The 15093-nt window shown below is 34.1% G+C and overlaps 1 protein-coding gene across 1 annotated transcript; it reads right to left on the bottom strand.

Annotated features, from left to right (window-relative positions):
- Positions 1-1019: 1019 nt before the first annotated feature.
- Positions 1020-2453, bottom strand: LOC105787744 (dof zinc finger protein DOF5.7). Its single transcript, XM_012614293.2, has one exon. The coding sequence runs from the start codon at positions 2143-2145 to the stop codon at positions 1213-1215; it is 933 nt and encodes a 310-aa protein (XP_012469747.1). The 5' UTR covers positions 2146-2453; the 3' UTR covers positions 1020-1212.
- Between the last annotated feature and the right edge of the window lie 12640 nt (positions 2454-15093).

Raw genomic sequence — 15093 nt, 5'->3', positions numbered from 1 at the left:
CAACTTTATCAATTATTTAAGGATAACATCTCCCTGAAAATACCATAAAAAGCTTAAAACAAAGAATCTTCAAATGTTGACAATCTTTTCATTCAATTCACTTTGAAGCCACCACTTTTTTCTTTTCCTCAAACACCACCGAATTAGACCACACTGCAACTACTTACATCCATATTCGATAAGAGTAAATTAATAAATTTACGTTTTCATCGTTTAATTTTAAAAATTTGTAAATAAATGTTTTTATTTAAGTTATCAAACTGTTAAAATTATTCTTGTATGATTTTTTTTATTTAATTTATTTCACGAAATAATTTTGTAGGTCATGAATCTATTAGTCAAAATCCAAACAGCTTTATTCTATGTTCTTTTACTTGTTGATAGATATTGATCCACTGTATCAATTGTCAAATCGTCGCTTGGAACTCGCTTCTCAGACTTTAAAAAAATACTTAACATCCAAATGACTCAAACAAAAACTTTTAAATAGTTTAGTGACTTAAAAACAACTTTTGAATAGTTCAGTGACCTTTTTGTAACTTTTTGGAGTTGAGTGACCAAAATATAAACTTACTAATAGATTAGTGACCCTAAGTCTAGTTTACCCATTCGATAAAAGGGGAAAGTGGAAACAGTGGCAGGCTTAAACACTGCCAAGGCAAAGGCAAAGGAAGGTGAAGCCGGGGCTTGGCCAGCCTACTCCCAGTGGCCGTGGTGTTTCATTTATAAGGTGACAAACTGACAATGTCCAGTAGACCTGAACAGCCTGAAACACAGTTCCTTAATCTAGTAGCTAGAGATATCAAAGGAGACAGTACTGAAACACTGAGAGTTTTGGACACTGACTCAACATACCACAGATAAAACATATGCCATTAAATCCCCCAACATTCAATAACAGTCCAAAATTACAGATCCCAAAGTGATTTGAGTTAAAATTTTGTAACCCATGTCAATTTCTTCAACACCAACAGTATCTAAAGAACAAATACAGAAAGCATATATCAAACGCAAACAGAGACAAAATATAAAGCGAGTACTTAATGTTCAAAGAAGAACAAAAAAAGAAAAAACAATCTCTCTTTTTGTTGTACCTGATTCAACTTTTACATGTGAAAGAAAATCCAATGAAACATACTAAACAGATAATTAGCTAAATGGGTTTTTGTTTTGGAAAATATATTAGCTTTTACTTTTTTTTAATCTACCTTTTTAGGGCAACGTAGTGTACTGATTCAAATCATTCCATGGTTGAACTTGAACACCATTCCAGTTGCTTGTATTGTTATTATCATTGCCATTGCTGCTAGTGGTTGGAGTTGCATATGAATTCCCAAAGAACCATTCCTTTGCAGTTTCATTGCTTTTCCTTGGATTCTCCATTGTTGAAACGTTTTCAGGTTTTGAAACCTCTAGGTTTTGAAACAAAATAGGCAATGGCTTTTGTTGTTGTGCTTGGTTTTGCTCTCCGCCATCAAAGAGCATAGTAGCCAACCTTTGTTGCTGCAACTTCCAGTGTAAATCTTGGTTTATGGAACTTAAAGACTCAATTGAAGAAGCAAGGTTGCTATTAACATTCAATGAAGAACCCATGTCTGGAATTGCACCAGTAAGGTTAGTAGTAACCGAAGGAAATGGTTGTGGATAATTACTAAACCCCATCAATGGAGAACCCACCGAGCTGTTATTGTTGCCATCTCCAAATGAAGCAAACTGGTTATAAATACCAGTTGCTGGTGATTGAAACGACAACCCACCGAGCTGAAAATCCATAGCTGGTGATATATCATGAAAGAACTTCAATCCACCACCCATTTCTGAAGTAGAGCCTTTAGGGTCACCTGATGACAGTCTTGAAGATGACTTCATCTTCTTGTTCTTACGGCAACCGCCGCCGATCGGCACGTTACGAAGAGCCCCACCTTTAGTCCAGTACCTCCGGCAAGTCTTGCAGAAATGCCTAGGCTGAGTGAGGCTGTAATTGTTGTAGTAACAGAACTTGGTGTTGGGTGAATCACATCTTGGACACTTTAGGGCTTGATCTTGTGTCCTTGTTGAACTTGTTTTCCGGCTGCCACCTTTTTGAGTTTCTTCTTTAGAACCACCACCACCTGGTTTTGCAGGAGGATTATCAAGAGACATCATGAAAATGAACTTGAAAAAAAAAGTGAAAGGAAAAAAAGCTAATAAATATCAATTTCCTTTTGCAGAGGCAATAGTGATACTCAATTGATTGGTTTCATGCATGGGTTAGATAGATAGAGAAAGAGAAAAAATATGGGTTTGATTTGATGATCAAAGAAAGCTTTATATACAAATATGCTACGGGGTAATCTCTTGAGGTTAGATCTGATGGAAAATGAGGAAAGAGTAGAGATATAAAGTTGAGGAAAAGAAACTATAGATGATCTGAAACATTTGGCATAATATAAAGAGATGCAAATTTGGATAGAGACTGATTGATTTTTTTTTTCTAGAAAATTTCGGTATTTAAGTCGCACCCCTAAATATGAACAAAATTATTTCAGAACTGTTTTTTTTTTTTTAAAACTTGAAAGGTTAATTTTTCAAGATTCATGATTATAAATTTTTTTCTTTAGTAATGCAGTGTATTTTGCCACTATAAAACAACACTTATTAGTCCTGTAATTATTTGTGTTGGCAGTATTATTGCCTAGTCTATTTCATGGTACCAATTAAGACAAAGTGATGGCATTGAAACAAGAGGGCTAAAAGTAGGTTGGGAGCAGTATTAATCTAAAGTGCTGTAATGAAAATGAAACATATTTGGTTTTGTGAGAGGAAGTTACATAAAATCCACTCTCAGTTCCTTTGTGTCTTGTCTATTTCCCTTAAGTGAACATACAATGGGTCAATCTGTTAACCCAAAATAGATATTCAGAAATACAATGAACTCAAAGTATTAGAAGTAGCTAGTCAGCTACAGTAAACACCTTATCTCTTTCGATTTAATTTGTTCAGAACTATCTCTTCTGATTTTTGACAAGGTTTCATAATTTAACCCATTATAGAAATTACTATTTTAAGAATTCAGTCAGTCATTTATTTTGTTTAAAAATAAATCGATCATTGTTCACAAAATTCAAAATTCCAACAAAAATGTTCTTTTATTTATTAAATGAATTTTAAATAAAAATAAATAAATTTACCTTTTTTAATTATTATTTCATTTATTTTATTAGATTCATCCTTTATATTCAATAATTTTAAAATATGAAAAAACAACAATAATAAAAGTTATTCATTATAAAATAAAATCAATTTATAACAAGAATTTATCCCAACATAAATCATAATAAATCTATATAATGTCCAATCATTATCGAATGTAGTTGAGATGGGGAAGTGGGCATAGTACAACCGACCAAAGAGCGAAGATGTTAAAGTAACAGTTACAAATTGGTGAGGAAAACGGTTCGATGGAAGGGTCCAGATAGACAAATAGCATCACTTGTCTGATATATACATATGAATATGAATGAAGAAACGAGAGAGAGAAAGAGACAGAGAGAAGGGAGAAGAAACATGTGATTGCTGAAGAGAGAGACAGGGAGGAGGTGGCTGGATTCCCGTGATTACCAAACCAGAAAACCCAACCTCTATACAAATACATACATATGCATGTTAATGTTAATAGTCGGGTCCGGTTGGATTCGATCGAGTGTTAAAATTTGGGTAAATTCTAAAATTAATTATCCAACTATTAGCATGTTTTGTTTTGGCCACCAAATTTTAGTTAATAACGTTTTAGATAATTTCTATTTTTGTTACTCTCCATTAAATAGTTAACGGAAGTGATGATGTAGCCTTTTTTATTGTTATAATATACATTCTACCAATTTGAAAATTTTAATTTTTCACGTTTATAAATTCTATCAATTTATTTCTAACATATATAATTAAATATAAATTATTTATTAAAAAAGTCCAAAATATAATATTATTTATACTAGTTTTAAATCCCGTATAAGTGGGGATTTACAATTTGATTTTATAAATAAAGTTATTTTAAATTAAATTTATATAACTAACATATTATAGCATTTTAATCATGAAATTTTTATACAATCATGAAATTTATTTTATAAAAATAATTTAAAATCAATTAATAATTTGTGAGTAAATGTTGAGACCAATATTTTAAATACATAATTTAACATTGCAAATACTTTACCCTTTAATGGGTTATCTAATTAAGTGGATGAATAAAATGAAGTTATGAATTTTTAAATACATCAAAATGAATTTTGGATACAAACATGTATGATCATAAACTTACAAAATTTATATAAAAATTATTGATTTGTAAAAATTTCTAAATTTTTCTTAAATGTAATATAGGAAAACAATTTAACACAATGTAAAAATGTAAAATGATTATCATTTGAATATAAAGATTATTAATATATTAAAAATCATATTAGTCTATAACTATATATAAAAAGTAAATACATAAACTTAAAGATAAAAATAATAACACAAAACTACTTCTCTTTCTTTATTTTTCTATTCTTTTTCTCTTTTCTTTGTCAAATTACAATGGTGGTCCTTCTATTATGCTCAAATTTAGGATTAAGTCTCTATAATTTAATTTTGACATAATTTGGTCTTTTTTTATAATAATGTTTTTATTACTCCATATAGCTAACAATTTGAACTATTCTGGTTAAAATAATGTTGTGTATCATTTCTTAAAACACCCTTCTAATTACATCATGGCTTAATCACCTTTTAATTAATCATACTAACATAGAATTTTTTTTTGTTGGAAAAATAATTTTAAGGAAAAATCCACTTCAAAAATTCAACTGAAATTGTTAACTGCGTTAATTATTTTGACTAAATAATTCTATTATAAAAGGACATTAACAAATTATATCAAATTAAGTTATAAGGACTAAATCTCAAATTTGTGTATAATAAAAGGACCAAACGCACAGTTTGACATTATGTTTTTCTTTCTTTCCGTTTCCGCAAATCCCTACTCTTCTCTCACCCAAAGCCCAACCCAACTAATTGAATAAATTAAAGTGTTAAATATAAATTGGTACTTGAACTTTTTCATTTCTCCTAGATTGGTATTTAAGGTTTTTTTTGTCTCAGATTGGTACTTGAACTTTTTCTCCGTCAACTAATTAGGTAATTTTCTGTAACATCGTTAAGTGTAGGATAGGTGACAAAATAAGATTGTGACACATGACAATAATGACAACATGATGATTTCATAGTTTAAAAATATATTTAAAATCAATAAAATATTTTTAAATACCATAATTTATTTATTTTTAAAAGTTTTAAAATATATAAAAATGATAAATTAAAAAAAATCTTTCTCAAATTTTCTCAATAGGATTCAAATAAGCCATCTCCATTAAATTTGTTCCATTTCCCTTTGCTTGCTTTGCCTTTCATCCTTTGCTCCATTTCTTTGCCTTACATAGCTTTTATTCTTTGTGTTTGAATTGGATATGTTGAATCAACCTGGGTTTTTATCGATTTTATTTTCATCGACGGTTTCTCTTTCATGTTAAAGGAGAGCATGTTTTGAGAATTTTTGAGATTTTGCAAATAAATTTGAAGAAAGTTGGAGAACATTCATTAATAACCCAGTAATCCTTGATTCAAGGTAACAAATAGTTCGAATTGAAGGGTGATATAAAATCGGTCTATTTTCGACATCACATCCATAGTTAACGCATTCATCATAGTTAGAAGCTCCAACTCCGTATCAAGGACACGATCAATAGCGTCACTAGCATCAATATCGTCACAATCATCAATACCGATATCATCAATTAGAAAACCTTTAAGCTTGTTATCAGTAACTTGTTCAGAAATACTGTAGTGAAAGGAACATATCACAGACATGCAAACAAATAAAATAAAATTAAATGAATACTTGAAATAGATATTCAACAAAAAAGGGAAAACATGGGCAAAATACCATTAAAGGCCTTTTTTTTTAAATTTACTGAAATGGGCCCGGTATTTTATTATTTACCGGAATGGGCCCTTTTCCCTGAAAACGCGTCCCCGTTAGAGTGATGTCAGGAGACGTGTCAGCAAAACGCGTCCCTGGGGGCGCGCTTTGCTTGCGTAGACACAAAGCGCGCTGACGAGGACGCGCTTTGCTGCCACGTAGGCAAAGCGCGCTCCCGGGGATGCGTTTTGTTGCCACATAGCGCCTGGGACGCGCTTTTCCCGCTGCGTGAAACGAGTAGCGGTCATTTTTTTACCGTTGCCCCCTCCAACGGTAAAAAAAAACCTATAAAATCCCCCACCCTTTCATTTTTTTCACAAACTAATCCTCTCTCAATTATTTTCTCAATTTTCTCTCAAATTGCTCTCAATTTCCTTTCAAATTTCTCTCAAATCCATATTTAATTTTATTTTGCTCTCAATTCCCTCTTAAATTTCTCTTAAATCCCTATTTTTAATTATTTTAAAAAAATTTAAAATTTTTTTAATTCTTTTAAATCGTAAAAATTTGTATGAATTTAGCAATGGCCAGAGAATTGATTCGTCTTAATAACCAGCACATATCCGTTGAACAAATGAAAATGGTAAGTGTAAAATATATTTTTTAAATATTATTTAAGATTTTTTTATTTATTCATTTTTATATAATTGTTAATTTATTATTTGTTATAAAAGTCTGTAGATCAGATATTTGAATGCTATATCCGGAATATGCATGGTCCTCTATCACCGTTGGTAGAGAATTACTTGCGGAAAGCGAGTTTTTGGCACGTGGCGACGGTAGGCCGGGGATGCAAGTTGGACCCGAAACTTATCAGTGCGTTGATCGAGAGGTAGAGACCCGAGATGCACACATTCCATCTTCCATGTGGAGAGTGCACTATCACTTTGGAAGATGTAAATCTGCAATTGGGATTGCCGGTGGACGGGTACCCAACCATCGGGTCTGTTCAATCTGGCGATTGGGGAGCGGTGTGCTATGAGCTTTTGGGCGCTATTCCGGAGAAAATTAACGGAGGTCGGATCGAGATGGGCTAGCTACGAGACACATTCCCGGAGCTAGATAATGATTCAACTGAAGTAGAAAGAATTCGATATGCTCAAGCATACATTCCTCAGATAATTGGAGGTTATCTGATGCCAGACTTGTCACGGAACCTCGTACATCTAAGATGGCTGCTGAAACTCGTTGATTTTAGAGCAGCTGGTGAATTGAGTTGGGGGTCTGTCGTCTTGGAAACATTATATCGGGAGATGTGCGGGGCGACGCGACCGAGTAAAGCGAAAATCAGAGGTTGCCTGTCACTACTGCAGTCTTGGGCACGGTTTCACTTTCCATTTCTACGTCCTCGAGTGGACCACCCATATACGTTCCCACTCATAACGAGGTAAATTTTATATTAGATTTTTTACAATTATTATGTAGATTTTTAAAAATAATAGTATGCTACATTTTTTTTAATTAGGTGGAACCATCTGGCAAGTTATGCTCGATTACCTACCTCTCTTGAAGATATACGGCTTCTATTAGACCAACAGTCAGAAGCACATGTAAGTATTAAATAAAATTTATATTTTCATAATGAGCTAGTCGATTGATATTTAGTATTTAGTATTATGTATATAGCTAATATTTCTATCATGTTCATATAGTTTCAATGGACACCATACGAGGATTCGGCAATTCGGGCAGTAATTCCGGATGAGTTCTTACAAAATCCAAACGCTTGGCACGCGAAAGTCGCGTTGAACAACTATGCGACCGTGGAGATGCACCAGTCAGACAGAATGTTACGGTAATTTGGATGTAGACAACCGATTCTCGTGGCACCTGAGGTGTTTGATGATCACCACAAAATCGACCTACGGCAACTGCATACGGATTGGCCGAGATTCTGGTCCCACTACATCGAAATGTGGGAAGATCGGTATGAGTATATACCTACTATAGAACCGATCATCATTCCGGAGTTAGCGTGCGTGTCAGAATACATGCCATGGTTTAGGATCCATGGCAAGCCGTATTTACAGTCGGCAGAGGAAAGGTAGCAACAATTGCGTGTCCAAAGGGAACAACGTGGGCCTTTAAATCCAAGACGAAGGGACGACGACACAGGCCCATCAACGAGGCCCAGAAATTCACCCGGGCCGTCATCAGCGCCCGACACCGACATAGTCACCAGACCCAACAATTCAACCGACAATACCTATGGCACAACCTTTTTAGATGATGCCAGGTGCGTATCCTAGCCCCTTAATGTATCCTAACCCTTATATGTTTCCTTTTTCGAGTCCTATGGCAGGTTGGAGTCAATGGCCCGGTTCATCTCTATTTTCTATTATGCAGAGTGGACCGCCGATGTATAGGCCAGCGTCGCACGAGGGATCACAAGAGGGGCCGTCGGGGAGCTCTTTTTTTTACCAATCCCCATCACCGTATGGGTTTCAAACACCGTTACCGTTGGTGATGCAAACACTTCCACATTCACCATTCTATCAAGGTGGCTCATCGTCCCAACACCGACAACCGGAGGAACCAGAATCCCTACCGGAGCAATCACAACCCCCGCCTGAAGCTGGACAAAGGAAGAATCCAGCGCGTAATCGTTGACGGCCGCCATGTGGCACTGAATCCGGCGGGCACGGAGATTGATTTGTATTTTAATATATTTGTACAAACATTTTGAATATTTTGATATTATTTGATGTAATAAAATAGAAATTTATTTGAGGTATTACTTAAAAACCCTAAACTAATTTATTAAAAATTTATAAATTTATAAATTATAATTAAATTTATAATTTAATTGACAAACCCTAACCTTAACCTTAACCCTTAACTTAAAAACCGTAACCCTTAACTTAAAAACCCTAAACTAATTTATTAAAATTTATAAATTTATAATTTATAATTAAATTTTGATATTAATTGACAAACCCTAACAAAAACCCTAACCCTAACCCTAACACTTTAACTTAAAAACCCTAAACCCTTAACTTAAAAACCCTAAACCCTTAACTTAAAAACCCTAACCCTTAACTTAAAAACCCTAAACTAATTTATTAAAAATTTATAATTTTATAATTTTATAAAAATGTGGGCTGGAGGTGAGTATGCTTTGAATCGTGGATTTTCTTCTTCATCTGAACTTCTTTTAGCATCTTCAGGTTCTGTTGGAATAGACTCCGGTTCAGAAAGTAAGCCAACTTTTGCACCATCGGGCCTGGGCTCTCCAGGTGGATCCACATCGGAGTCATCTTCTAACCCACCATCATCTGCAGCGTAAGAGGTCCCCTCACAGGTGGACGTCGTAGGGAGTACATCATCCCTTCTTCTGGGCATTTCATAACGTCCCCAATTGGATGTAGATTGCCAACCACTAGAACTTGATGCCGTTCCCAGTACGTATTTCCAGCATCAAACATCGAGCCACCGACGTACATGTCCCATCCACCGACAGAGTGTGTTGCAGGGGATGTGCATTCCACACCGCTACCAAACATAGGCTGTTCCGTGTTTTGTAACCTGCTAACCGAGTGTCGGCCAGGGGTTGTGTATACATCTCGAACACCGGTCGCAAGTACATCATTTGGCAATGTAAATTGTACATATAACTCAATATAAGGTGCTCCACTAGCAAGATGAGTCTGCACCATTGCCTCCAAGCTACGAGCACCTTTTATGTCGAACGAGTCATATGTCACCGGATCAACAGAAGAACAAAATTGATACGTAATAGATAGAACTTTTATTGGCGTCGTTCCGAAAATTTTACCCCTAATTATTTACGAAGTTCTGTCAAATCTATGTTCTGGTTAAAAACCAATCGCACCGTATTCTCTGAAAAAAAATAACATCGTTCTCGGTGTGGCAAACCTCACCATCATAGTAAATAACATCACTAATACGTTCACTCATATTTAATTTCTAACCTTCTTAGCCTCTCTAAATTTTTTTGCTCTGTAACTTATGCAATCTGAAAACATTTTTTGCCTCATTTATAGCCTCACACCAAACATGCTACTGTAGCAAAAGCGCGTCCACGAGGGCGCGATTTCATAAATTCTTCTGATAAAGCATCCTACTTGAAGCTTTTTTATACTATTCGCTCAGAAACGTCAACTCGAAATTATTTTTCAGGACCTACTGTAGCAAAAACCCGTCCACGTGGGAGCGATTTCAGAAATTCTTCTGATAAAGCATCCTGCTTGAAGCGTTTTTATACTATTCGCTCAGAAACGTCAACTCGAAATTATTTTTTCAGGACCAACTGTAGCAAAAGCGCGTCCACGTAGGCGCGAAATTCTTCTGATAAAGCATCCTGCTTGAAGCATTTTTTATACTATTCGCTCAGAAACGTCAACTCGAAATTATTTTTTTCAGGACCAACTATAGCAAAAACGCGTCCACGTGGGCACGATTTCAGAAATTCTTTTGATAAAGCATCCTGCTTTGATTTTATCTTAAAAACCCATAAACACGAAACCTAATATAATTTTTAAAAAAAATTAATTATTTTAATTAAGAAACCCTAAATCCTAATCCCTTATTTGTTTAATTTTTTTCTCTAAACCCTTAAACCCTAACCCTAAAAACCCAAAACCTAACGTGGAGAAACGACAAAAACGCGTCCCCAGGGGCGCGCTACATGGCAACAAAAGCGCCCCCCGGGCGCGCTTTACACGTGGCAACAAAACGCGTCCTCGTCAGCAATCTTTGTGTCCACGTAAGCAAAGCGCCCGGGACGCTGCTTTTTTCGACACGCCCCTAACATCGCTACCGACGGGACACATTTTCGTGTAAAGGGCCCATTCCGGTAAATAATAAAATACCGGGCCCATTTCGGTAAATTTAAAAAAATGGGCTTTTTTTGGTATTTTGCCCAGAAAACATCACTCATTTAATTCCAAAATCAATTAAAATATCAAGAAACAAAACAAAACAAAAAATAACTCAAATTTGGAATTGTGAAAAAAGAAAACCCCAAATTTGCAACAATTTTATTTGCTTACAATAACTACAACAATGGGATGTAAGGTACTTGAACCATCAACTCCTAACCCCCATCAACCAACCCTTCAATCCTTCATAATACCAAGACCCTCAAACCCCATGGCTGCAGAAAATGATTCAGTAAAGGGCTAAATACCAACCACTATGGATTTAACCCATCAAACACAAGAAACCCAGTGTTTCAGAATTTTAAGGTTAATTTTTTTGAAACCTATTTGAGAGATCTAAGCTGTGAGGAAGTTCATCATACCAACGAGAAGTCGTAGTCAAAGTTACAAGATGGTTCAACGGTCGGATCTTTAGATTGACTTTAGAGAAGTTCAAAAGTTTGAAGGCATTTTTGTGGCTTTTGGTAAATTTTCCAAGAAATATAATTGGAGCATTCAAAATGGGGAATGGAGAGAAAAAGTTAAGTGCCACTTTCGGGCCAGAAAAGCGACCAATCATGTTGGTGTGGGCTAGGTGGTGGCTAGGGTTGAGGGAGGAAGAAGGAGAAAAGAGGAAGATGATGAGAAATGAGAGAAAGGAAAGAAAAGAAATCTAAGAAAGAAAAGAAAATAGGTAGTATCATTTTTATTATTTTTGTATATATTTTTAAATATATTAATAATTTTTAACTTAATTTTTAGATGATGACATCATTTTGATGTCACTAATAACACATGTCGTTGTCTAATATTGCCACCTGTTTGAGACTTAACGGTGTTAAAAGAAGTACTAAACTAGTTGATGGAGAAAAAGTTTGAGTACCAATCTAAGACAAAACAACCTTAAGTACCAATATGAGAGAAGTGGACAAATTCAGGTACCAAATTTATATTTAACCCTAATTTAAATACAAAATGCTAGGTGTCAAACTGTGGAATAATAACTTTTACAATGCCTAATATGTATTTAATTTTTATATATGTTATAGATATATTTATATAGATAATATTATATATGTTTATATTTGACTATAACTATAATGATCAAATATGCATTTAGCCTCGAATTTGACACATTCTCTCAAGATGGTACTTATGATTATTTTCAAGTTGGTATCCAACAAGGGTTTTGGTACGTCTTTGTAATTGTGTTAAATATAGGACACATGTCACTCTTAGGTTGTGACATGTGGCACTAATGATGCCATAATCTATTTTTATAAGTATATCTAAAATCAAAAGAAAATATCTAAAAATATCTAAAAATATCTAAAATTTTAAAATGTAAAAGAAATTATAAATTATAAAATATATGTAACTAAAAAATAAAAAATATTACAAAATAAAAATATAAAAAATTCAAGTTAGATTGAAACCCCCAAAAGTACATCTTAATAAAATTTATGCTTAGAGATAGGTGCAAATTATTACAAGATTCATTAAGTTGACAAGAATGCAAAATATTATGATTTGAGAAAGGCTTATACAAAGTTTTTCATTTTATTTGTTAATTATTTGTTTTCATAGAAAAATTAGGTTCATATGTTGAGAATATTATTAGCATAATCTTGGATGATGTTTATAAAAATAATAAATTTAATGAGTTTTCGAGGGTTCGAGTTTTTGAGTTTATCAAAATTATAAATTTACATATAATTTTCATAAACGACTTTTATATCTTTAAAGTATCTACATTTCAATTGCTCAAAGATTTTGAGATTCATTAAACTTCTAACTCAAATATAGCAAGTTTTGTTGCACTTTCTCAATGATAAATTGTAGTGGATACTACTACGTGTCACTTAGAACATTACTTCCCGACTTGCCTTAATAGAATGCATAAATCTATACCATACATTTTGAGTAAAAAATGAAAATGAAAATGAAAATGAAATTGTATTTATAACATTTTGCTGAAAATATGGAATGTTTTGAAAAGTGTGTGTATATATATGTGATACCACTAAATGTAACACTGCATATTCGATCTGATCGTCAGGTCAAAGTTACGTGATACCACATTCATTGCCAAAACAACTACGATCTCAATTCCAATTCAATACTACAATTTATACATACTATTAAGTTCAATATGTAATCACAACATGTTATATAATCAATTATGGGGTTTAAACGAGCTTCTGAAAGCTCTTTTGATAACCCAAGACTTGTTGAGGACTAAAATGAAACATTTTCACATGTTTCGGGTCGATGTCGTGCCTATGAAAGAATCAAGTTGCGACTTCTAGAGTAGAAGCTTGGCGTTGCAACTTTAATAATACAATGTCACAACTCCGAAAACATATTGTTGACGTCACAACCTCAATAGGGGATGTCGTGACGTTGGGGACTGATGTCAGAACTTTGGCTCTAAGATCTGAATTAACCGTGAGCTTGGAAAGGAAATTTGAGCTTAGACTTTAAATAAGTGCTTCTTAGGAGGCAACCCGAGTGTTTAAAATTTTATTTTCCTTAATTTTGTTGCATGTTTAGTATGTAAAAGAAAAGTCATACGGCCGTGTGGGTACTGAAGCTAATTTTTCCAATTTTATTTTGATACACAAAGAAACAGAGAGTTACATGGTTTGGAGACATGGTCGTTTGCGACACACGGACGTGTGAGAAGCAAAGAATCATCACATATGGCCTGACACATGGCCGTGTGCTACACGGCCTAGACACACGTATACACCATAAGTGAATCGAAAATTCGAGAAATTAAAAATAGAGTTAAGAGAAAGGAAATTCTTATGGGAGATTCTAGCCTACAGTTGTCTCGTTCTGCCTTGGGTTCAATCTTCGGCTTTTAGATGATCCTTCCCAAACCGAACAAGCCAGTTATAGTGGAAGCGGACGCCTACGACCACCAGCTCCAAGGATTCAGACTTACGATTTAGTGGAACCAAACTTTAGCCAAAACCCGCTTCTGTGGGATCGTCTTATGCTAGATCAACGCTTCTCAATGGCGAATCCCACGCCATTTTATCTTTTGGGCTCGCCAACCTCTGACGCAGTAAGCTAACGAACCGGCTGTGCAACCTTCTCAAAACATACAAGGCGGCCGCCTTTGCATACATTGAAAAGCTTACTTCTTAAGGGACATGGACGGAAGCGTCAGCCTCGTAGTGCGGAGAAATGATGAATACTCAACGAGGAGGCTAAGTACGGACTCTAAGCCTCAAAAACCCTTTTTGGGGAATATTGACAACTTTCGGCTAGATAGGTTTAGTGGCTCATGGTTGTGGTGGAAAAGAAAATAAATATAATAAAAAGGAGATTTTATTGAAAGAAAGTATGAGAAGAATAAAAGCCTAGACTTTTGGGGAGAGAGTGTTTACAGAAAAAGATCGATCTCTTTTGAGTCACTTCACCCCGATTTATAATGCTAGGGGAGATAGTCTAATCCTACTTAAATTCTTAGAAGATAAATACATTTAATTGAAGATAAATAAAGATAAATAAAATAAAATCCTAAAATTAAATAATCTTTAATAATTATCTTAATATTAATTATCCTAATATAATTAAAATAGAGTCTGATAGAATAAAATCTCTTCTTTCTGCATTTCAACCCTTCTGCCCTCCATGCTTGCACTTCTGGCACCAAATTTTCCTTGTGTTGCACATTGGCCCGTTTTATCTCTAAATTTATGCTTTTGGCCCTTAATTTTGCTTTTGCCTCAAAATTAGTCCCTATGAGATAAAATATCATAAATAGCTCAAATTAGCAGGATCATACTCAGAATAAATACATAATTAATACATAAAAATACGTTATTCTATAGTGTTATCAAATTCCCCCTACTTAACCCATGCTTGCCTTCAAGTATGGTTCCTATATACTGTGAAAGGTAAATTCTGCCATAAAAGAAATATCACTCCAAAGTTTTATAAAAATCAGTCAAAAATGCATATGAAAAATTAAGAGGATCCTAAGGCTGCTTTAAGTAAAATAGAAAAAGTTTTCCAATTAATACACACAAAAATTAGAATCGACTTGAATTATTTAATGAAAATTAGGTAAATTACCAAACCTACCAAAACACCTTATTTGTTTCCTCCTTTAGTCCCCAAATTATTTTTTTATTTTTATTTTTTTATTATTTATATTTTTTTATCCTTTAGGAATATACTGAACCTTTTGACGTGAAG

The sequence above is a fragment of the Gossypium raimondii genome, chromosome 2, assembly GCF_025698545.1.
Source record: "Gossypium raimondii isolate GPD5lz chromosome 2, ASM2569854v1, whole genome shotgun sequence".
NCBI lineage: Eukaryota > Viridiplantae > Streptophyta > Magnoliopsida > Malvales > Malvaceae > Gossypium > Gossypium raimondii.
Note: the sequence above shows the minus strand (reverse complement) of the source record. Positions and strands in the feature narration are given on the sequence as shown.